Below are 22,802 nucleotides of genomic sequence, written 5' to 3' on the forward strand. Positions count from 1 at the left end.
AAATATCGTCGCACGGACCATCTTAATATTTTCCCTTCCCGCCTCACCTTTGTGGGCTTCCAACAAGAGTATTGAATGAACACCCGCTCTTCCTTGCATGTCAAGCCTGTTAGTACCTTGGCAGACGGTTGACACTCAACTTTGCTTGGTCAGACAGTCAGACATTACTATCACTGCTGCTACAACTACTGCGATCAGCTACACTAATAGTGTGTTGAACTCTACAATCCCTATTCCGCTCTGCTCTGCTGCTGTTGATTGGCCTGCATCGACAGTTCTCCAGTACAATCACGTCAGCCAGTGCGCTCCTGTGTGCGGTATGATGGCTCGCCCAGTCTGCACACGTACCCTACATGATCTTCGTTTTCATCTGCCGGTCAATTGATGCATGGCTTATTTCTTCGGGCAGCGGTCAGAGTACTTGCACGGAGGGGCAAGTAGGGTCTCTCGAGATGTATGCTCAGGTCAGCATCGAGACGGGTGCTTGATGGAGTGGGGACCCTTGTTTGCTCCGGCTACCGACCCTATATAGGATTGCCCTTTCTTCTTGCTCCTCAGAAATGCCCTCATTTTCTTCTCTTTCCCGCCCACTTCGGCTCCCATCGAAGAGCTATTCAACAGCATGTCAGTACTCCCACCCTCTTCGGACATGAGCGGCAACGTCCGCGAGCTGCCATCGACGCCCAACAGCACGGGTCCGGGCTACGCTGTCGAAGGTTCCGAGGAGCTCAAGTACACGTACAGTTTCGTAGACAATGTCTTCGACGAGAAGAAAAACGATCTTGCCTCGTACTACAAGTCGTGGGGGCGGGTCCTTTGCATTCTCGACGAGAATCTGGATGCGCTGTACGGCAAGGCAATTCGATCGTGTGAGTCTTGTCCTCTTCTTCAATCGCTGATTTCTGAATTGGGCACTGACATACAATCAATGAGACAGACTTCGCCGCTCACGGCATCAAGCCCACGCTACACGTCTTCAAGGGCGGCGAGCTCAACAAGAACATGACGACGATGCTCGATTTCGTCGACGCCATGGATAATTTTGGTCTCATCCGCAAGGAGCCGGTCCTCGTTGTCGGAGGTGGTCTGGCCAGCGACGTAGTTGGATACGCTTGCGCATCGTATCGTCGGTCTACTAACTATATTCGCGTTGGGACGACGCTAATTGCACTCATCGACGCTGCCATCTCCATCAAGGTCGGTATCAACCATCACGGCGCCAATGGTTCAAAGCTCAAGAACCGGCTGGGAGCCTACCACGCACCCCTACACACCTTTCTCGACTTTGACTTTCTCAAGACGCTACCCCAGGGACAGACGCGCAACGGCTTTGCTGAAATCATGAAGATTTCTCACTGCGCCGAAAAGCCGACATGGGATCTCCTCGTCAAATATGGACCCCAACTTGTCAAGACGGGCTTTGGAAGGAAGCTTGAAGAAGGAGGCAATGCCGAGCTCAAGCAGGCCGCAGACGAAATCTGCAGGAGGGCGATTCTCAAGATGTTGCAACTCGAGAGCGGGAACCTCCATGAAATTGGCCTCGACAGGGTCATTGCCAGTGGGCACGGCATCTCGCCCACTCTTGAGTGAGTCTTTGTCCTCGAGAGTCCCCTCGCTTCACTCAAGCTGCTGTGCTGACCAAGGGCGCTTTACCACAAGGCTAGCACCCTTTCCTCCGCTGCGGCACGGCCACGCCATCACCATCGACATGTCGTACACCATCATCATGTCGCACAGCCGTGGTCTCCTCACGGATCACGAACGCGATGAATGGTTTGACCTAGCGCAGAACGTCGGTCTGACGGTTGACCACACTGATCTGGACGAAGGCCTGCTTTTCCGCTCCATCGAAGCAATTACAAAGACGCGTGACGGCAAGCAGCGCTTCGTCCTGGCTGGCCCATATGGGAAGTGCATGTTCGCCAATGACATCTCCGACATTGAGTTTAGGGACATCCTCGCGAAGCACAAGGGCTACGTCCAATCTCGCTATCCCGAGACAAAGGGTGCTGGTCAGGACGCATACGCCGACGCGGGCGATCTCGGCGCCGACCCAGAGGCCCTCAAAAGGGAGAAGGAGGCCGCTGCCACTGCCAATAGCAACGGCAGCAGCAGCAGCAAACTCACTCCTGCGCCAAAGGAAATTTGGACGCCTGGAAGTGCTCCAGCCGCAAAGGCTGTAGCAGCTTGAGCAAAAGTGGGGTACCCCAGGACCTTGCCTCAAGAAATTTAATGAAATATAATCCGATTTCTGTTTGCTGCGTTTGATAAGGGCGATGCAGACAAAACGCAATCTTCGGGCTTTTTTGACCCACCACAGCCATTAGTTGAGCAGTGATACAAAGTTGCTCGGGAACTGCCCGACGTCAAAAAAGCCTTGTCAGCCTCTTGAAACCGAGATGTTCACAAGTGGCACTCACGGTGTTCGAGCCTGGCCTTCGTCTCGCATCATCGAGGAGCTCACCCTGCCACCACCCATCGGGATTCGTCTCCCACACGGCAATGACATCGCCAGCGGTGAAGTTGAACTCCTCATCCAGCGTGGCCTGGTAGTCATACAGCGCTTTGACTGCGAAACATGATCAACGGGATACTCGGGTATTCCTGGAATGGCAGTACTCACCGTAGAAGAGAATTGGCTTGCCAGCGTCGCTGAATTGACCAGTGGGTGGCGCCGGCTGTTGCTGTGCGGCCATCTGTTGCGGAGCGGGTGTGGGCGCGCCTCCATAAGGCTGACTGCCCCACTGCGGCACTTGCTGCTGCTGGGATGGAAGCGTCTGGGCCTGCATCGGTGGCTGTTGTTGCGGCGGCGGCGGTTGCGGTTGCTGTTGCTGCGGTTGCTGCGGTTGCTGCGGTTGCTGGGGATGCATCTGCGGTGCTTGATGGTGCTGATACTGACCCATAGGAGCTGGTGTCGATGGTGACGGACCCGGCAGAGTTTGTGATTGCTGGTACTGATACGGCGCAGGCGTTTCCTGGACCCGGGGTGGAGCGCCTTGCGGATACTGTGGGCTGAATCCATAAGCAGATTGTGCAGCCTGCGAGGGTGATTGATGGTGGCCGTAGACCGCCTGTGGGGGAGCCTGCTGCTGCACGTGCTGATGCTGAGGAGCAGGGGACTGGCTGTGGAACGGAGCAGCATTTTGCGGATGGCCACCATAGCTGTACTGAGGCCCAGCATGAGCATGACTGCGGGGTGCTCCGGAATCGGTGTTGAATGACGACTGATGTTGTGGCGGGGCCGGGTCAGGGTGCGTGTAGGCTGGCTGTTGGTGGTGCTGATGCTGGAGCTGGAGCTGCTGTTGTTGATATTGTTGATGCGGCTGATGGTGTTGTGGAGGGACTGCAGTGTATTGGCTGGTCATGGATGACTGCGACTGGTGGTTTGCATAGCCAGCATGCGACTGCTGTTGTTGGTGTGGGAGAGGCGGGTTGACCGTAGAACCTGACCGCTGCTGGCCCTGCTGACCAGGGCCCACGCTACCAGATCTTCGAAAGTGATCAGCCATCTCGTCGTGGGTGACTGAGCCGCTGGCATCGAGAGAAATGCCCAGAGGTGTTGTCGGTCGTGCCAAACTCTGTTGGCTTGTTGCGTTCTGCTTACGAGGCGAAGTGGGAGTCCGCACCGGCGGACGGCTACCTGCCTGAGGGCTAGGGCTGCTGCCTCGAGCACCGACGCCGGCAAAGCCACTCGAAGCAAGTGGCTGAGGGCTCGGGCTCCTCCCTGTCGCACCCACGCCAGCAAAGCCACTTGGAGCCGGTCGATCAGATGAAGGCGCAGGGCTCTTTGGACGGAGGTCTTGACTAGTGCGGTGCGATGCCGTCGAATTCTGCCGTGAGAGCGACCGACGCTCACCGGGGAAAGACTGGCCGTATTGGTCCAGGACCTCTTCAACAGGCATGGGAGAGGATGCTCTCTCGGGCGCTTGCATAAAGGCAGCCGAGGGGGAACGAGGTCGCCCTTGAGGGTGCTGTGTCGAGAAAGTCGTGGACCCATGTTGTCCGTCCGGCCCTGCGGGCCCTCCGAGGTTGTTGAGCGGTGCCCGTGGGCTCTTCTGAATCGGCGGAGGGGCTCCGCCCACTGGGCTCATGACAGCCGGGCTTCTTGGGCTGGGCCGAGCTCGAAGCTCGGCGAGCGCCTTGGCGATAGGGTCCACATCATCTGCACCTTGCTCTCCAGTTTCCGACTCTCCTCCCTGCTGCTGGTAGCGGGTGTCGGGTCCGGCCCGAGACTGGGCAGTCATCGAGGGGGTTCGCGCAAGGAAATTGCGCGCCGACATCCTCTTATCCATCTTCGCAGCGTCCTTCGCACCGCCTGGCTCTCCCTGAGGCACCATGTTTTCGGTTGCTGCTTTAGGTGCTTCATCACTTGGTTGCTGAATCATACTGGGCAAACCCACTGCGCCGAGTGGGGGACGGAAAGGCTGCAAAGGCACAGTGCCCAGACTCGTTGCGGAAGAAGGGTCGTCGCCACCATCGGGTTGAGTGGGAGGTTGACGAGGCGGGAACTGGCTACCAGAAGAACTTTTTCTTGATCGCGACATTTCTTCGCCAATAGGACCAGCTGAAGCGCTCCTAGCCATTTCTGCCCCCTGTTGGCCTTGCGGCGCTGCAGGAGCCTGCGAGGACGGCGGTGGACCTTGCGGCATGAAATTTTGCGGCCTCGTGGTTGAACGGTGAAAATTTGCCATGCGATATGAAGGTCTAGCGGGCGGCGGTTGACCCTTGCCGTAATTGATGTATTCCGGGGGGTCTGGAATAGCAGCGCCCGTGCCCGAGCGTTGTATGAACTGGAGGATATCCTTTGGCGCTTCGCAAGACTCCAAGGCCACGCGTACTCTCTCGCAGCCCTCATCGTCGGCGACACAGACGGCCGAGATAGCGTTGGCATAATTCCACAAGTTGCCCTTGAGGAAGTCCAGCCGCTCTTCTTCGACGTCTTGGCATTGCTGGACAGGCATATGTTCAATGTGTCAGCACCTTCTTCATGGTCTTGTTCTTTTCGAGACCAGCGCGCACGCACATCAAGATAGGCCTTCCACTCCGTGTTCCACCGATGTGTCGTGTCCTTGAGAGCCCGCACAAAGTTCTGGTAGTCTTTGTCTGCAGCAAAGGCAAGGCATCAGCTTGGCATGCCGGGATTTCACACAAGAGACAAAGCACAATCACCATTTCCCGAGACGGTCGCCTGAGCTTTATCGAGTTTGCTGTTGACCTTTTCAAGATCTCTGCCTTGCACCAAGCTGCTTTGAGCTGTGTAGCCGTTGATCTTGATGCAATCTTGTTCGTACTTTTCTCTCGACTTTGCCACGTACGACTCCTGTGTCTGCTTCTGCTTGTACAGCTTCTCGATCTGTGCGACCGCATTCTTGCGCTGCGCCTGCACCTTGTTCGAGAACTCGCTGAGTTGCCCTTCGAGATCTTTTCTAATCAGACTACCCAGGTCTGAGTGAGTGCGAGCAGTCGTCTCAATCTCCATCCGTACAACATCAATTGCTGCACGCATCGAACTGGAGTTGCAATGTGGTGACTATCGTCAGGGCTGAGCTTTGAGCGAATGGAATGGGGGTCTTTGCTCACCCTGTCTCGTCTTTGCCCAAGTTTTGCTTGGCCAGCTTGGATAGCCTCTTGGCGTAGTCTGCCTCGATTTCAGCTCTGTCGGCGTTCGTAGAATCAGCACTCGTACCAGTTACACGGACAGCGTGCAGCTCACCTCTCTTTGTACAGGGCACGGAGATCATCAACGACCCGAGCTGAGCCCTTCATGCGGCTCTGGACGACGGGGAAGCCTGTGTCGTTGAAGCCCTGTTGAAATGGGATACAGAATTGAGTGATCTACTCTGGAAGCCTTTTGAGAAGGGTTGGACAGGCTCACCCAGAAGGCATTGCAAAAAGCGTTGGTCTCTTGAAGCTCGGATCGGATCAGCTCGTCTTCGGCCGCCATCTTTCGGCCTGCCTCTCCGCCGTCCAGACCCATCGAAGAGCTGGCCCTGGAGTGGTTGCTCCGGCCTGAGCCCGCCGAGCCGGACCTTTCCCGACGATCCGAAGGCATTGCCTCTCGCCGCGCGTCCTTATTTCGTTGGGATGAAAGAAGTTTTTGCGATCTCGTTGTCTATCGTCGTCAATCGCTCGATGCACGTCAATATTGCCTACCGCGACACCACTGTTGCCATTAGATGCATTGGCCACGTGAACAATTATTGACCTCCGTTGGCGCGATGCGTTTCGACAGGAGGCGCGAGCCTCGACCTCGGACCCAAGGACGGAATTTTTGGGATAAAGTAGGTGTGCTGAAGACGATAGCGAATACTCATTGCCATGGTGGCGATGAGGAAGAGTGCCGATCCGCAAAAGACGAGGAGAAGAGAGACAATGCGCAGCGCGAACCATTGGGGCCGTTCTAGAGACCTGTAGGAAGCTCGACGCAACTGTCAATCACGCCTCGTTAAGCACCGCCAAATTCTTCTTTTAATTGTCTTCTCCGTCGGCGGGTGCGGGCTGCCGATGGATCGTCACGAGGGCGAGAGAGAAGGACTTGGCGTGATCGAGCATCCGCTTCAGCAAGGGGAAGCGCGAACGAAAGAAGCCGTCGAGGGCGCCAATGTCGTCAAGCCAGAGCCCGTTCACTTGGGTCCAGAGGCAATTCCGTTTGTATTGCCATCCACCTCGCTGGAGAGGAGCAATGTAGTTGACGGACCAATCGACCCGTCAAACTCTGGCCCATCTTCATCGCCCGCCTTAACAGCAAGAGTGCTTGCGGGAAGATCAGGCCGACGAACGAAGCATGGCCCGGGTGGGAGTGGTACGAGCACCTCCGCTCGCTCTGTAGCCTTCGGCTCGAGCCTTTGGCCAGGCTGGCTGCGCCCTTCAAGAAGCAGGGGTGACACCGAGGAAATAAAGCTGTCAAAGAGCGGAAAGAGACGATCAAAGAAGACGTCCAGCTCCCGCGCTGGCGAGCGAAGGAGCCAAGACTCGGATGTCATGGTAGAGATAGATCGCGATGAAGCTCGACGATCGTCTTTCCAAGCACCACCCGAACCACCACCACCGACTGCGACGACTGCAGACGCCCTCAATCGAGCCGCTGAAGGACGCAAAACGAGGGCGAAAGGAGAGCCAAAGCTCCATTTCGCACCAGAACAGAAGAGGTTTCGGAAAAAGGACCTGCCGCCCAACTTTGAAGTAGGAGACTACTACCGTAGTCTCGATGACTATGTGCGCCAGACACGGAGAGCGAGGAGAGTGTCTCGAAAGCTCAGATCTTCGTCTTCTGCTAGGTCGGCAGGAGGTAGCAGCAAGGCCAGCAGCGCCGACTCTTCGAGCTCGTCCTCGGATGGCGATTCGTCTTCAAGTAGCTCCTCCTCAAGCAGCTCGGCGTCTGGACGTCTGACCATGGCCAGGCTCCGTGCTTTCTTTGGCGATTCCAGCAGTGGCTCCAGCACATCTTCATCAAGTGATGACAGCGAAAGCGATGGCGACAGCAGTGGCAGTTCCTCCTCGTCGTCGTCTTCAACGGGCAATTTCCGAATGTTCTCGCGAAGCCGTACCGGAGGAAGCGCTTTGAGACGGAGGAGCTCAAGGTTCTCCGAGGATGAGCCCGCTCAGCTACCCTTTCGATCCCCGTCCATTGCCAGTCACGCAGACCAAGAAGGGTCTCACAAGCCCCGCACACCTGCCTTGCCGCGCACGCCCGCGCCGTTTGGTGGAGCTTTCCAGTTAAAGGGAGGAGCAAAGAGAAAACGGCAGCGGCGAGCACGCCAAAGGATGAAAGCACAGGAGAAAGAGCTGATTCGTCAGGGAAGACTGCCGCCGCGGCCGAGCAAGAAGGCAAGGCGAAAGGCGAAGCTGGCAAGGGCCCAAGCGGGCGGTGTGACCGAATTTACCCTCTTCACACCCGTCTCGCTTCCTGATGTCGTTGGAAAACCATCGAGACCGGCCATGAATTCGAGGGGAATGACTGCGCAACGCGTCGAGGTCAGGAATTCAAGTGACAAGGGTCATCACAAGATGATCGCCGACAACGGCAAAGTTCTCCAAACATCATCCTTTCTTGCTGTCAAAGATCGTCTACACGCTTTGCGGAGATATCGACGTCAGGTTGAGGGTGCGGAGGGGGATATTGGCCTCTCAGAGAGACACCGCAAGCTCGGTCACGATGCAAGTGACATTAATGGCAAAGACGGCGAAGCAGATGAGGGAGCAGACGAGGGGGCAGATCTGGACGCCAACGACGACTATGGAATCGACCTTGAGGATGGTGACCTGGCGTTGCCACCTCCTGCACTGGATTTACCTCCTATTGGAGAGACAAAGGCGGGATCGTCTAATCAGATCAAGTCAGCAAGCAAATCCGACGACGACGAGGCTCGAACGGGCTGGCACATGTCAGATGTGCCTTTGACACCGCACCTTCGGATGGCGACAGATTTCGCCAGAGGTTTCATCATCAACCCTATCAGCGGGCGAGCTGGTCAAATGATGAGCTCGATGGCACCACACCTCGATCTTGGCGCGATCGCCGAGGGAGAGGACGAGGCCAAGCATTCTTCTACGAGCGGAACCAGAGTCGAAAGCGGGCAGGGTGGCCCGTCGCCTTCAGGTGCGGCCGTCGATCATGGCCATGCTGCTTGGTGGCTCGACGTCAATTGTCCCACATATCGCGACATGGCAGAGCTGAGCAAGGTAGGAAATGTCCCTGAAGCAGCCCTCGATTGTCAAAATGCTGATGTCTCCAGCCAGATGTTTCCCCTTCATCCTCTCACCGTAGAGGACGTCCTGCAACAGGATACGCGCGAGAAGGTCGAGGTATTCGAAAGCCTCGGTTATTATTTCGTCGTCGTGCGGGCCATCGATGAATCGTACTTTCGCTATACCTCGTCGGAACAAGGGTCGAACCCCGCTGTCTTTGAGGCTACAGATGCAAAAGACGGTCAGTCGGGCCCACAGATGGAGATGGACGACCTTGGCGACCCCGACGGAGAAAGTAAGCTGCCCTTTAAATCTGGACGGCGCCCGCGTGTCGAGATTGTTGAGGGTGTGGGCGGCAAAGAGGGACTCGAAGGCGTCAGTGTGGGAGCAAAAAATCTCTATCTCATCGTCTTTTCCCACGGCGTCATCTCCTTCCACTTCGAAGATGTGTCCAAGCACACCGATCGTGTTCGTAGCCGACTCGTCGACTTGACACAGCCCGTCGAGCTGACATCTGGTGAGCACCACCTTGCGATACATTAAACAAGGGTGTCACTTGACTGACCGGCTCTCGTGGCAGACTGGATCGCCCATGGGCTCTTCGACTCAATCGTCGATGCGTTTTTTCCGCTCCTTGCCTTTCTCGAAGCCGAAGTCGAGGAGCTTGAGCAGATGACGAGCGAGCCGCTGCCCCTGACAAAGCGCGAGGTTCTTGCCAGACGAATGGTCGCTGTTTCTTGCCAGCCTCTGGACAAGGATAACAACCTCCCAATGACCTACGGTCACATAAACACCACGCGCATCGTCCTCCGAGCTCTCCCCAGCCTCTCTATCCCAAAGAAGCTGGCAACAACGCTGCCATCGTCGTGGGTCGTAGAGCGTTTTCATGTCCGTCGCCTCGATCTCGACGAGCTGCCTCAGGAGCCGAGGAGTGTCATTCAACGTCTCTTTCGGCTCAATCGCCGACGAGCACGTGTGCGAGCCTTTCTTTCAGGATCAGCCCAAGGTCAGAGTGAGATGTTGCGTCGAATTACCGACGTTCGCAAGATCGTGACTGGTCTCTCTCGCCTCTTGGCACCAAAGAACGACAGCGTTCGAGGTTTGCGCAAACGTCTGGTCGAGCTTCGAACCGGCGCACCCGGGCTGTCCAGGATCGAGATGTCCATATACATGGGCGATGTCCACGACCACATCGTGACGCTCATGACGCACCTCTCCAATGGCGACGCGCGGCTCAGCGACATCCACATCTCGTACCTCTCCAGCATCCGTATCAACAACCGACGGGTCAAGCAGAGCACCGACGAGATTCTCGTCGTCCTGGCTTCCGTTACAGTGACATTGCTGGCATGTGTGTGCTTCAGTGCAATCTGGGGCATGAACGTCACGGTGCCAAAGAACTTGAAGATGACAAACGCGTACCATTGGTTTGGAGGAGTCGTCGCCGTTGTCGTCTCTATTCCCGTCCTCATCATCATCAGAGTTCGGCTTTGGATCAAGCAGGCAAAGCAGCGTTCCGATGCCAGGCGCGCGATCCGATAAGTAAGCGTGCTTCCCTCCCTCTCTTTTGCTTCTCCCTAGATGGACTTTTACGATGACTGCGTACAAGGCTGTATTTGTCTCTGCTAGTTATTCTCATCTCGTGCCATGCCATCAGAGCAGCGCTCGCTGACTGTCTCCTCAAGTGTGATGTTGTCAGGTGTCTTTCAGCCTTGAAACGCTTTCTGGCTTTGCCTGCGTTTCACGGTAAACCCTGATGCAAACGCCCAAGTCTAGATTTCTGAGAGTTCCATTAGAAGAGAAGGAGTGCAAGAACTGTGGCCACCCAATGTGAGAGAGAGGCAAAGGAGAGAATAAAGAAAAGAGAAGAGGAGGGGAGGAAGGAAATGTACGGGGAAAGAGGAGGAGGCACTACAGCTTGACTTTGCCTGCCTCGATTGCCTTGAGGTCCTTGGGTTCAAAGGGCAGGTAGGCACTTGCGCCAGGTGGCAGCCAGTAGAGAGGGTCCGATCCGCACTTGGCGTGGTCGATTCCTTCGTTGCGGAGCGCCACTTTAAGCTGCTTCACTGTACCCGTCTGATCCATCTGAGGCACGATTCGCAGGAACAGGGGTACACTGTACTTTGGTAGAACCTTGCGGGCGTGTTGTGCCAGCTTGGCCAGGTCGAGCGCCTGGGCGTTGTTGGAGGGAATGGCTGCGCAGCCTGCTCGACCGTCGTGGTTGGGCACCAGAACACCGTAGACGTTTGCTTCCTCAATAACCTCGCCGAGCGCGGCAGCCACCTCGGCCGTGCTCACATTTTCACTGCGCCATCGGAAGGTGTCGCCGAGGCGATCGCCAAACCAGTAGTGGCCGTTTTCGTCCAGCCGCATGAGGTCACCTGATCGGAACCACATGTCGCCCTTCTTGAAGACATCTCGCAGAATCTTCTTGTTCGTCGCTTCCGGGTTGTCGGCATAGCCAAGGAATTGACCAGCAGGCTTGGAAGCATCGATGAGCATGACGAATTCACCGGCCTCGTTGGGCTTGCACTCGACACAGAGGCCATCGGGCCCACGATAGATGTCCTCGGTAATGGCATCGACTTGAATCAGCCGGTATTCGGGCCTGGCCTTGCGACCGAGCCAACCAGTGTAGCCAACGGCACCGGCACCGAAGGGGCCCGTATTGTAGTTGATCAAGGCGCCGTTGCCTTCGGACGAGGCGTAGAACTCCATAACGTGGGGTACATTGTATCGCTCTCGAAACTTCTCCCAAACGTCTGGACGCATACCATTGCCATACGCCAACCGCACCCGGTGGTTCTTGTCGTCGGGGTGTGGGGGCACCGCCAACAGGTAGCGGGCGATCTCGCCAATGTACTGCACCACTGTTGCATCGTACTTTCGCACTTCGTCCCAGTACTTTGTTGCGCTGAATTTTCGGCCAATAATGACTGTCGCGCCCGAGTGCCAGCCGGCACCAACGCATAAGAACGAGGCCGACGAGTGGTAAAGTGGCATGGGCGTGTATATGCGGTCCTTACTGGAGAAGCGGTTGACCCTGGGCCACATGGCCATGGCAAAACCAATGCGGCCATGGGCGCAGAGGGCGGCTTTGGGAAGGCCAGTTGTGCCGCTGGTGAAGATCAAGCAGGCAGCAGTTCGGTCTGACACCTTGCTCCTCAACTTTGGGTCAGTGGGTCGGGTGCTCTGCTGGGCCAGATCCGCAGGACCAAAGAAAGTGGCGTTGGGGAGGCGTGACGAAGGCTGAAACTTCTCAAGGCTGCCGTTGCTGACGCCGTCATCGAGGCAGACGAATTCCTTTGCGCTCGTCGACTTGGCCAGCTCTTCTGCAATCTCGACCAGAGGTGCCTCGAGCGAGGGCTCATAGATGACAATCTGACCCCTCGACACGCGGACGCAGTGGGCTAAGCCTGTCGCGGTAAGGCTGTTGTTGATGAAGCCGGGAACCACGTCGATGGACAGGCATGCAAGCCAGAGCAGAGGGTAGAAGACGGTGTTGTGCAGAAAGAGCGAGATGCGATCTGGGTGACCGGCCAAGTTTCAGTGAGGTCTTTTCCCTTGTGAGAAAGACCAAAGATCGCCTGCTAGGGCATATATCACCGGTCTAGATGACTTACCTCCCGACTTGAGGCCCTTACCGAGTAACCAGTTGGCCAGCCGACGAACCTCTGTAGAAGCAGTGATTGATTAGTAAAATGACCTCCTGTCCACCACTTCTCCTCCTCCTCCTCCTCCTCCTCCTCCTCCTCCTCCTCCTCCTCCTCCTCCTTCTTCTTCTTCTTCTTCTTCTTCAGATCAAGTGTAAGGAAGGCCTCATCGGGCGACGGCAAATCAACATATAGTCGACGCAAAATCCCTGGGGCCACCCATTTAGGGTTGAATTGACATCACCATACCCGTTTGGTGAGGAGGAGTGGGAAGTGGCACAGCCTCTCGCAGCTGCCAAGCACATGTACCCACCTACATCGGCCTGAGCCCAGGTCCACTGCTTGCCCTCAAAGATGTAGGCGACGTCGTTGGGCTGCCTCTTTACGGTGCTCTGGAAGTAGTAGTACATCGAGGGTTCCCCTCTCCATGTGCGGATGAAGTGGCTGGAGCGAAGAGCACCGATGGTCAGAGGGTATTTTCACCGCGGGAAAGCCGTCGGACAACTTACTCCCAGTTGCTCCCGTACAGATTCTTGCCCAGGTAGAGATCGTTTCCGACGCTGTACTTGGCGTCGACGTAGGCCGCGAGAGCGACACCGACAGCTGCGTTGACCAAGCTCGATGACATCTTGGCTCTGGAACGGCAATCGAGAGGCTGAATTGGGGGTGGATGGGTGGAAGAAGGGAAGAGGCCTCCATCAAGTGCTGCTGCCACACTACCCTACGCTGCTTCCACTACGCTACAATTAGCGGATGCAACACCGGTGGTATTTGAAAGCGAAGCTCTCCCCCGCGAAATAGAAAAAAATGCGCAAGACGAGCCGTGTGAAAGTGTGGGGGGGGGGGGGGGGGGGGGGGGGGGGGTGGACACGCAGAAGCATCACTTGCCACGTGTCGTCACGTCGTCACTGTGCGTATTCATAGATTAGCCGTCGTGTTCTGCCGTCTTTTTTTCCCCCAGCGACAAGACACCACTCAAGCTCGCCACAGCCCGATCCATCGCGCGGTACAATGCTTTGAAAGGGAGAATCCTGACATATTGAACCTCTCGATGATATTTTGGAGAAGATGAATACATTGACAAGTTTCGAGGTCAGCGGGTCGAGGGGCAGCTTCCAAGGGAAGGGAAGGTAAAAAGGTAAGCATCAATCCGAGGTCCTGGCAGATTCCTGTCAACTTACGCAGTGACAAAGCCGCCATCGACAGCAAGCGTCTGGCCATTGACAAAGGTATTTGTTGAGAAAAGTAGGACGGCATTGGCCTGATGAAGGATTGTAAGCCGATGTGAGTTTGACCACGCATGCCCTGCAAACAAAGAAGCTCCTCTCGCGCTCTCTCACCATTTCGGCTTCGGTTCCTGTCCTGCCCGCTGGATTGGCAAAGCCGACAAGATCGTCGGGACTCGATACCCCAGCATTGGACGGCTTCTTCGACGTCATTTCCGTGGCGAAGAGGCCCGGGGCTAGCGCATTGACTCGCACCCCAATCTTTCGGTCAAAGTTCAGCTCGTGGGCCAACATCGACGAGAGGTGGTTGGCGGCAGCTGGAATATTGCTCTTAGTCAGCGCTCTTGCCGTCGCCCAGGAAAGGCAGTTCGGAGACACTGCACGAACCTTTGGAGGCATTGTATGCGTAATGACTCTGGGAGAGGCGTACCTGGCCCGATATGGATGTAATGTTGATGACTGATGCGGTCCAGTTGGCCGTTTTCGGAGGCGGCTTCTTATTACCAGCCTCTAGGAGTGGCAGTAGCGTCATGGTGGCAAAGAAGATGGAATGCGTGTTGATCTGAAAAACTCTGCCCCAGTCGGGAAAGTCCTCGTTCTCAATGTGCCTGCGGCTGAGATCGTATCCGCTTTGAACGTTGTCGTCGAGCTTCGTCACCGGGCCCTCGATTCCTGCATTGCTGTTTTTGTATGAGGGTAGGAGGCAAAGGGATCCATTGAGCTGATGACAGGAGCTAACCTGCGAGGGCCAAGGAATACACACTTGACGAGAATGTGAAGAACGCCCTCTTTGATTTCTCCAAGAACGCGCTTCAAGTCGGCTTTGGAGCTGACGTCTGCCTGGACGGCGACGAGGGAACCCTTGAGATGAGCGCCGTGGGCCTTGATGGCTTCCTCGAGCACGCCCGCTCTTCGACCAGTGATGTAAACCTTCGCTCCGTTGGCAGCAAGGGCCTTCGCAGCCATCAGCCCGATACCAGTGCCACCCCCTGTGACCAGAGCAACAGCTCCCTCGAGGTTGAAGAGGTCGCCTGCGAAAAGGGACATCGTTCAGGCTGGTTATTGAATGGAGAAGTGTCGAAGAAATTGGACTGAACCTCTTGGAACTTCGCTCCCTGGCTGGCGCCATGTGGAGGTGAGAAGGAAGTACGCGTGGTCTGCTCAGATTCCGTACGCGCTCAGGTTCTTTTGCTGGTATCATGAGCAGTAGCAGCGGCAGCAGCATCGGTGGTCTCGGCGATGACTATTGCAGTAATCCATTCGCGGAAAAGCTTCCCTCTGAGCTGTGGGCCTATTTGCTCGACTTTCTCTTCGCCTCAAGAGACATCGTGACTGCGGTGCGACTCACTCAGGTGAGAGAGATTGATGATGATGATGTTGTTGTTGTTTATGATGATGATGACGACGATATTTGTAAACATTTTGCAACTCTCCCGTCGCTGTCGGCCACGAAAAAGACTTGTCGCATTCTGAGGCAGTCACGCGAGGGTCGCATAGCCCGCTATCTTTATGCACTCGACAGACTCGGCTTACCGTTTCCACGTAAGCTGCCCCTCAACCTAAATGGGGAAGCTGACCGGCTCTACGCCAGTCAATGGCCACTGCTGCGCAGTCTGCCGAGCACAGCCACCGAGGTCATTGATGGCGATGGTGTGGAGACACCACTGCTCGACAGAGACCACATCTATTTTCTGTCCTCAGACAGGTCCAAGCTCTGCATCTCACCACAGGCAGGCTCGGCCACTCTGAGACGCATCGACCTCCTTGGGCTGCACGCGCTGGCGTTCGCAGTCGAGGCAGACGAAGGCGTTGTCGTCGTCGCACTCGACTCCAATCGAGCCGCCAGTGATGCCGAGCCGCAGACAGCACAACCGTTGGTGTCGGGTCGACCCATGTCTCTGGAGTCACCTCCGATTCATCACGTCGTGCTCACTGCTTTTGATCTTTCGACGGGCGGCGTGATCTCGTCAAGAGGACTGGACCCGATGCGCTTCAACTCTTTACGTCTCGAGGTCACTCTGACTACTGTCTTGCTCCAGATTGATGGCCAGACTGAAGTACGCCACTACACTGCCACAGGCCAAGACGAGCTGCCGTGGGAGCTGGCCTGGTCGCGCAGCTGGGAGAAGCTCAGCGCAGGTGGCGCTGGCTCGATGACCAACGACGACGACGGCGAAATCGACGACCAGATGCTGGCTCCTCCTCTTCTGACTGCCTCGCTCCTCTCCAATGACACCGTCATCTGTCTCTCGCTCCCTCCCGCTCACGCTCTAGCGCGAGACCCCCTCGACTGGGGCTCCACTCTCGAGCTCTACCGGCTCGGCCAGAGGGAGCCACACGTGGCCGATATACGCCTGCCCCTCACCTCCCAGCCCGATGCGTCGAGGAGTTACATCAGAACAGGCAGACAAGTGAGCAACGAGGCGCTTCAAGAGGGCACCGTCATCATTTGCAGTCAAGGCTTCATCGTAAGTCATCTGTCATTTCGTCGATTGGAGGCCACACACGCGTCAAGGCTAACTTTTGCCATATCTGCCCAGTGGCTGGCTCGCACTTCGTCATTTGCAGAGCTGCTCTACCCGCAAGCTGCACTGGCTCTCTTCAGTGCCAGCCCAAGCTACCCAATCCTAGAATCACACTGGGTTCGCGGGCATTTCTGCCGCACGAGGGTGTGCGCGCCCAATGCGAGGCCTCCTCGTACTAGCATAGACGGTCACCGCATCGCCTCGCTATGGACGAGGAACCCCTCCGACTCTTCTTATATTGGCTACGCCTCTAACGCGATGCTGCGGCTTATTGACGTCGATCCAAAGCAAGGTATGGACGACGGGCCGGTCACGACAAGGGACGAGAGCAGCATAGAGCCAGACGATGGGCGATTCATGACAAAGAAGATCTTATTTAGAGACTCGTATCGTGAGTCGTGCCTCAGAACTCCTTCGATGATGCCATGGCTGATAGCAGGCTGCTCTTCAAGTGACTTTTTTCGACGTTCCCCTTTCAAGCATCTTGCCGCATTACCACGACACTGTTGGCGACGTGGAGCTCACCTTGTCTGGCACCAGGCTCATGCTGCGAGGCAAGAATAGAACATTTCTCTACGACATCTAGACATGGCTCGCACCTGTCTTGGCGTCCTAGACTGTACTGTACTTTCGAGTAGAGGTGGCAAGCGTTTTCGAGTCTTGTCGTCTCTCCAAGACGAGCAGAGACAAATGTAGCGTTCGCAAGGTCTCCCATTAGGCGGTGATGATCGACCAATCAAACGACTGACCTTCTTCTTGTGTACTTTGGAGCACGATGCCCAGCGTGACACGGTCAAGTGGCTGGATGAGCATTGCAGATGCCTGGATCGGCGCCCTCACCTACATAAAATTTCTCAATGAGCCCCTCCTATGGCACGGTGCTCTTTACAGCCCATCCTGCCACTATAGCTGGTGTCAAAAGACCTGACTCTCGAGCGTTTTGTTCGAAAGCAACCGGCTCACCCGATTCGCGGGCGACATGACATCAAGCTCTGTGCTCCTCATACGCCAAGCGGTCAAGGACTTGGCGGAAGATTATGGCGGTTGCTCAAGGTATCACCACCAATCATAGATACAATATCTTCGATGCTCTCACCTACTTCATAGCTCACGACATCTTACTCGCCAATGGCACTCTTGCCTTCTACTACAAATACGAAGTAGCAGTTGAGATTAATTGCCTTCTTTCTGACCAACGCCCCCGCCCCCAGCAGGCCCATCGGCCTTCCGAGCAAGGCACCTCCTAGACTTCTGATCGCGTTAGCGTTTCAAAGGTAAAACCGAGAAATTCTGCCCTCGTCTTCTCGCTCTTGGGTCCACAGACCATGAGGCCAATGTGCTGGCGTCCGCCATGGCCCTGCGCCAAGAAGCCTTTGACCTCCCTCATGAGCGTCATCTCTCTGCTTTTGGCGTGAAAAGCATCCTTATCGTTGGCGGGCGCAATGGTGTACGACAAAACCAGGTCCGAGCCCGTACGCTTGATCTCAATGAACAACTTGTTGGCGCCCGGCCCTATTGACAGAGGCGAAGGCTGGATCGCCCAATCCGAGTATGGGTTGGCTACGACGCTCCTGCAATTTGCACCGTTTTGATGTCAGCATGAACCTGAGATTGGCGTCGCCGTCGAAGAGCACGCCCTCACCCGATGAACTGGATCCCGTGCTCGAGCTCCACGCCTGCCTTGACCCATGGATCATTGGACGCCTCGTAATCACCCGCGCCTACGAAGAGCGTTGCCTGCTGGAAGCGCTCTGTGAAGTCCCCGCTTATCCATACACCGGCTTTCCAGTGTGTTTCGTCCTGCGGAACGTCGATGTAGACTACTGGTCCAGAATGCCGATTGACGGACGCTTCGGGCTCTGAGGCGAACGAGGTTCGCCACCAGTCCGTGTTGGGCCCCGATGTGATGGTGAGCCGGTTATCGGAAGCATCAAAGCATCCCTCGTTGAGTCTCTGCCACCGAGGCGAAGTGAAGGGAATGCTGGACTTGCTGGACATGGTCACAAGAGCGTGGGTGGTCCGAGCGGGCGCGATGCGGAAGCTTAGTCTAAATACCTACCTGAGCTTCTTTCTTCCCTCGGACCTCGGCCCTCGGACTCGGGAGGAGCGGGGCCTGAGGTGGTACTGGACTGACTGACGTTCTTCACATACGACGGCAGCCATCTGGCATATTTTAGCCTGACGCTGAACATCAAGATTCGCAATGCATTTGGACGGAGTTTGTATGCGATCGCGTCCCCAGTGCTCAGCAAACACGAGCCTGTTTTCATCTCGTGCGTCGAGCTTACAGTCCACGTCAACGTTCTCGATGGGCTATTTCTTTCGTAATTTCGGAGCCAAAAGCTGTTTGTAAGACTCAAACGTAAGGCCGGGATATCATTTGAAACGGTGACGATGATGATGAGGGGGTATAAACTATGAAATCGCCTTGAGAATCGTCTTTCTCTTCCGAGCTTTGGCCGCCACGTCGGTCCGCTTCTTGCCATCCCTGTGTTCTAGTTTTTTCTGGATCCTCTGGAAGTGCCACTCGCACAGCCTCTTGCCTTCGACGAGGTAGTATTCCTCGAGGACGTCCCTGCAGAATTCTCCATTGGCCTCGTCGTCGTATTGGCATGTGAAGCAGCGTGGGTGATAACGTTCGCCGGATTCCGTCTGGCGACATTGACCTTCGATGCCGTCACTGCACGATGTGCACAGGGTTCCGTTGAGACCATGGTAGTGTTCTCGGCAGTAAGGAGCGTTGTCGAAGGCATAAAAAATGCCATCGTCAAAGGTGGCATTGCATTGAAAACAAGAGAAGCATGAGGGCTGATCAAGTCCTCGAGTCTTAGCATTTTGCTGCGCTTGGATCTGAGACGTCACTCACATGAAAGCTTCCTCTGATAGCTCCGTCAGAGCTCTTGACCGATCGCTCTTCGATTGGCTTTGTGCACTTGCGGCATTTGTTTAAAAATAGGTCGGCAAAATCATCTTTGCAAAACAGCTTGCCGTCGCGTTCGACCTTAGGCATATCTGTCGTGAGCCTGCATAGACAGACGCTGCACAAAATCGTTGTGCCCTTTTTCTTGCCGTTGCCGCTGCTCCGACTCGACTTGCTCCATGCCGATGACCCATGAGACGGCCGCACCTTCGCCGGCGACATTGCCGACAAGGGTGAGGATTTTGCTGAGGCAGAAGGAGAGGAGCGTTTGGTGCGCGGGCCGTGGCCTTGAGCTTGTAACGTCGCAGACTTGGTGTCGATGGCGAGGTAATGCTGCTGTTTGTCCTTTCGCCGCCGTCTTTCCTCCTCAATCTGCTGGCGAGTCCTCGGGTCCGAGATGGGAAGCTTGCGCGGAGCATCGTTGCTGGCCTTCTTGCATGCCGACTGACCAACACTAACTTCCAGATCTTGTAGCAGATCCTCGAGGTGACCAAGATCGATGCTCTGACGCTTCTCTTTCACTTTCGGTACTTCTGAAGGCTTCCTTGCCGTCATCATCGTCGTCGACGACGACTTTTGCTGCGGTGACGGTACGCCTTCACGCTCGCTTAAGATGTCGAAGCTTGAACTGGGCGTCAAACCACTGCTTGCTTGGCCGAAAGAGTCCCCTAGCAACGAGGATTGAGCGCTCGACATGGTAGACGAGGATGACACGGACGATTCTTGCGCTTTGTGCTGCAGCATCACTGCCTTTGACATCGCAGACGAGGGTACTGGAGTGCATAAGCGCTCGTCGCTGACGGTGTGAGTCCTGGGCAGCGACGACAGCTGAGAAGAGGGTGAAGAGGAAGGTAAGGGTGACACCCGAACAGGAGGTGAATTAGAGGCCGAGAGAGCAGAGTTTGGCGACGAGAGGTATGGTGAAGTCCTCGGGCCGCCGCTTCGTGGAAGATCTTTGGTGGTGACCTCGAGCGAGGGAGATGGAAGGGGGTAGCTACTGCTTTCCTTTCGCTTTGCCTCACGCTGCGCTTCGATCCGGCGCTTCATGGCAAGCCTTCGCTGCACCTCTTCCTCGATGACGACGTTTTTGGTCTCAATTGTCTTGATGGGCGAGTCTTTTGTCTGCGCGAATGCGGGGGATATGCGACCATCTTTGCGGACCTTTTCTATCACGTCTTCGTAGCGGTTGAAGAATGGCGATTTGCTAGCCGTGCTTGGAGAGGGTGTGGCAGTAGCAGCAGTAGCTGAAACCTTGGGGAAACTTCCGGCAGCATGCAGATTCTCGAGAGGAGACTCGACAAAGGGGGGCGACTCTGGAGGAGAATCGACGATGGCCTTCCTGAGTCCTACGTCACATTCGTGGTCAACGAGGTCCTCAAAGGCGATACTCTCGCCGCAGTCTGCACACTTTGCCAATGGCAGAGGCTCGTACGTGGTGTACCGCTCCAGCGACTTCGCTCCGACCGTACTCCGAGCCCTGACCGTCGATGCACCGTCATCCTGGAATGACTCTTCTGTCTCTGCCTCCATCTCTGCCTCTGCCGCCATTGCTACTTGTGCTTGTGCTTTATCATACCGCCCTAGGTCTGGCTCCTCGTACCCGTCTTCATAGACCGTCTGTCGGGCATGATGACTGGCGACGGATGCATGCGACTTCGAAGGCCGATGTCCTCTGCCTTCGTCATACTCGCCATGGTCGCCCCAGTAGGCGTCATAGGGACCATCGTTGTCATATTTGACCTCACTCTGCCAGGCACCGTGCCCACTTTTGTTCACCATCCTGCTGCCCGACGAGGGATGCAGGGTCTGATAAGGACCCTGCTGATGATCGTGCAGATGCTGCTGCGCATCGACTTGGTCGTGCCGATGCTCCTGCATCCAAAGTGGGTCGCCGTGATGCTGGTTCTTCCCGCTTCCCTCGTGATTTTGCGTTGCCGGATGCTGCTCCCGATGCGCCGCTTCCTGCTCTTGTGACTGCTGCCTTTCCCACGCCTCGTGTTCCTTCCACCTCCTCCTCCTCTCCGCCACCTCATCTTCTTGCTGTTGTCTGTACATCCTCTGCTCTTCCTCCTCATGCCACTGGTGCCTTCGTAACTCCTCATCGGCCATTCGTCTGCGCTCCTCCGCTTCATAGCGAGCCATCTCCTTGTCAGCCTGCTGCTGCTGCTTTTGCGCAAATCTGCGGGCGCCGAATCCAGCCATGTTGGCGGTGGTGCCTTCGACACTGCTGTTCCCGCTGCTACCGTGGCCGGTTCCGACGTGTCCACCTCCATAAGAGCCGTTGGGTACGTGAGAGCGCGACGGATAATGAGGGTCCTGGCCGTATGAGTGCTGCGGAGCCCATTGCCCCCATGAGCCTTGAGGATAGGATTCTTCTTGCTGCTGGTACCCTCTCAGCTCGCCATGAAAATGTGTCGTCGTCCACGCGTCATGCCTCGCTTCATGACCGTACGTATGCTCATGGTTCTCTTGGTGGTAGTGGTAGGCCATCTTTAAACGTTGCCGAGGCGAGAAGACAGAAGCTTAGGAGAAGGGTAGAAAGAAGCGACAGGACGGAGGACCAAGACGGTGGGTCTCAGATGGCCATGAGACCGCGTGTACACTCGCTTGTCCGTGCACAAGAGCTGATGTGCGAAGTGATGACCAGCAATCGTGCAGAAGCAAGTGAGAGGAGGTGTCAGCTTTGCTGAATGTCGGGAAAGTCGAGAGCGCAGGCGTGTTTGGCCTCAGAACGTCTGTCTTAAGCAATGAGGACGATTGGTTGGCCTCCCGCAGCAGAGCGGCAGCAGCAGCAGTAAGCAGAGCGGTGGTCGAGCAAATGAAGTGGGCGGGTGGAGAAGCCAGGTCTGAGCTGCAGGCGTTGGTTCGGTACGTGGCGAGAATGGCGTCGCTTGTCGTTGCCATCTACCGAAAGAGAGGACCTGCTAGACTGCTTGTCTATCTGGTTTGATCGACGTACTGATCGGGGTCCACTGCCCCTTGCCTGCTGCGTTGGTCTGCGTGCGTCGGCTTCCCCAGCTTTGACAAGCTGATATCAAATAATAGATAATGTTGCCGTAGCTACCGCGTACAGAAGTACACCGTACTGCCAGGACTTCAGACCTGTTCGTGTGCCCAGCCAGCGGCGATTTTGTGCCGTCAGGAATGAGACTGGTAGGGAAGGCGTCGATGGCGAGGCACCAGATGGCGAGGAGAGGACGATCCAAGGGGCGAACAATTGAATCAAGCAAGGGGCGATTCCTGAGAGCGCCCTAAATTTAAGGTGCCTTCTGAAGCTTCTGAAGGAGAGCCGAACTGCTCTTCGACTGTTGCGCTATAAATAAATAGATCGACATTCGACTTTTTGACTTCTCTGACTCCTCGTCTGCCCCAGCCCCAGATGTAAGAGCAGTACTAGCTACACTAGTACTAGTAGTAGTGTATAGGAGTAGCAGGAGGCAGCAGCAGTTAGTAGAGTAGAGCAGAGTGATATATAGACTTCTTCACACAGCGTATCACTCTTTTCTATCACTACTACTACTCTAGTAGTACTTCTGCTGCCGACGTACGTAGCCATAGAGAGGTCAGCAGGCCATGTGCAGATGGAACAAGCGAGAGAAGGCACTGTACAGTACTACTAGCTATCTATTCTACACCGTCAGTACGTGTATGTAGTAGGACATACAGTATATATGATGATAAGGACAAGCGCGCGCCGTTTATTTGCTGCTCATTGTCTTGCTTGCTACTCAAAGTGATTTGCTCCAAGTGATGGCCTTCCAAAGAACATCGATAGTAGCGGCAAGTAGCA

The 22,802-nt window shown here is 55.8% G+C and overlaps 8 protein-coding genes across 8 annotated transcripts; 3 read left to right on the forward strand and 5 right to left on the reverse strand.

Annotated features, from left to right (window-relative positions):
* Window positions 1–622: 622 nt before the first annotated feature.
* On the forward strand, window positions 623–2,390 carry FA10DRAFT_295097 (Dehydroquinate synthase-like protein; the record flags this gene model as incomplete). The annotated part of the gene is made up of 3 exons (XM_025524459.1): window positions 623–869; window positions 938–1,586; window positions 1,660–2,390. The coding sequence occupies 3 exons, from the start codon at window positions 623–625 to the stop codon at window positions 2,189–2,191; spliced, it is 1,428 nt and encodes a 475-aa protein (XP_025376447.1). The 3' UTR covers window positions 2,192–2,390.
* FA10DRAFT_287138 (hypothetical protein) lies at window positions 2,324–6,052 on the reverse strand (the record flags this gene model as incomplete). Its single annotated transcript, XM_025524123.1, has 8 exons — window positions 2,324–2,356; window positions 2,421–2,569; window positions 2,624–4,949; window positions 5,024–5,103; window positions 5,170–5,510; window positions 5,581–5,655; window positions 5,714–5,805; window positions 5,876–6,052. The coding sequence occupies 8 exons, from the start codon at window positions 6,050–6,052 to the stop codon at window positions 2,324–2,326; spliced, it is 3,273 nt and encodes a 1,090-aa protein (XP_025376448.1).
* Window positions 6,053–6,981: 929 nt separating this feature from the next.
* FA10DRAFT_287139 (hypothetical protein) lies at window positions 6,982–10,230 on the forward strand (the record flags this gene model as incomplete). The annotated part of the gene is made up of 3 exons (XM_025524124.1): window positions 6,982–8,682; window positions 8,740–9,205; window positions 9,269–10,230. The coding sequence occupies 3 exons, from the start codon at window positions 6,982–6,984 to the stop codon at window positions 10,228–10,230; spliced, it is 3,129 nt and encodes a 1,042-aa protein (XP_025376449.1).
* Window positions 10,231–10,467: 237 nt separating this feature from the next.
* FA10DRAFT_267824 (putative FAT1-long-chain fatty acid transporter) lies at window positions 10,468–13,164 on the reverse strand. The gene is made up of 4 exons (XM_025522070.1): window positions 12,851–13,164; window positions 12,655–12,785; window positions 12,312–12,362; window positions 10,468–12,215 (listed from the first exon to the last, which is right to left on the reverse strand). The coding sequence occupies exons 1-4, from the start codon at window positions 12,967–12,969 to the stop codon at window positions 10,600–10,602; spliced, it is 1,917 nt and encodes a 638-aa protein (XP_025376450.1). The 5' UTR covers window positions 12,970–13,164; the 3' UTR covers window positions 10,468–10,599.
* Window positions 13,165–13,518: 354 nt separating this feature from the next.
* Window positions 13,519–14,614, reverse strand: FA10DRAFT_272421 (NAD(P)-binding protein; the record flags this gene model as incomplete). Its single annotated transcript, XM_025523129.1, has 4 exons — window positions 13,519–13,602; window positions 13,682–13,884; window positions 13,955–14,247; window positions 14,331–14,614. The coding sequence occupies 4 exons, from the start codon at window positions 14,612–14,614 to the stop codon at window positions 13,519–13,521; spliced, it is 864 nt and encodes a 287-aa protein (XP_025376451.1).
* Window positions 14,615–14,763: 149 nt separating this feature from the next.
* FA10DRAFT_267826 (hypothetical protein) lies at window positions 14,764–16,854 on the forward strand (the record flags this gene model as incomplete). The annotated part of the gene is made up of 3 exons (XM_025522071.1): window positions 14,764–14,919; window positions 15,025–16,035; window positions 16,108–16,854. The coding sequence occupies 3 exons, from the start codon at window positions 14,767–14,769 to the stop codon at window positions 16,654–16,656; spliced, it is 1,713 nt and encodes a 570-aa protein (XP_025376452.1). The 3' UTR covers window positions 16,657–16,854.
* A 234-nt stretch (window positions 16,855–17,088) lies between these two features.
* FA10DRAFT_267827 (hypothetical protein) lies at window positions 17,089–18,277 on the reverse strand. Its single transcript, XM_025522072.1, has 2 exons — window positions 17,735–18,277; window positions 17,089–17,663 (listed from the first exon to the last, which is right to left on the reverse strand). Exons 1-2 carry the CDS (start codon window positions 18,088–18,090, stop codon window positions 17,336–17,338), a joined length of 684 nt encoding a protein of 227 aa, XP_025376453.1. The 5' UTR covers window positions 18,091–18,277; the 3' UTR covers window positions 17,089–17,335.
* Window positions 18,278–18,507: 230 nt separating this feature from the next.
* FA10DRAFT_287144 (hypothetical protein) lies at window positions 18,508–21,502 on the reverse strand (the record flags this gene model as incomplete). The annotated part of the gene is made up of 2 exons (XM_025524125.1): window positions 18,508–18,900; window positions 18,959–21,502. 2 exons carry the CDS (start codon window positions 21,500–21,502, stop codon window positions 18,508–18,510), a joined length of 2,937 nt encoding a protein of 978 aa, XP_025376454.1.
* Window positions 21,503–22,802: the final 1,300 nt, after the last annotated feature.

The sequence above is a fragment of the Acaromyces ingoldii genome (genome assembly GCF_003144295.1).
Source record: "Acaromyces ingoldii strain MCA 4198 unplaced genomic scaffold FA10scaffold_4, whole genome shotgun sequence".
Classification (NCBI taxonomy): Eukaryota; Fungi; Basidiomycota; class Exobasidiomycetes; order Exobasidiales; family Cryptobasidiaceae; genus Acaromyces; species Acaromyces ingoldii.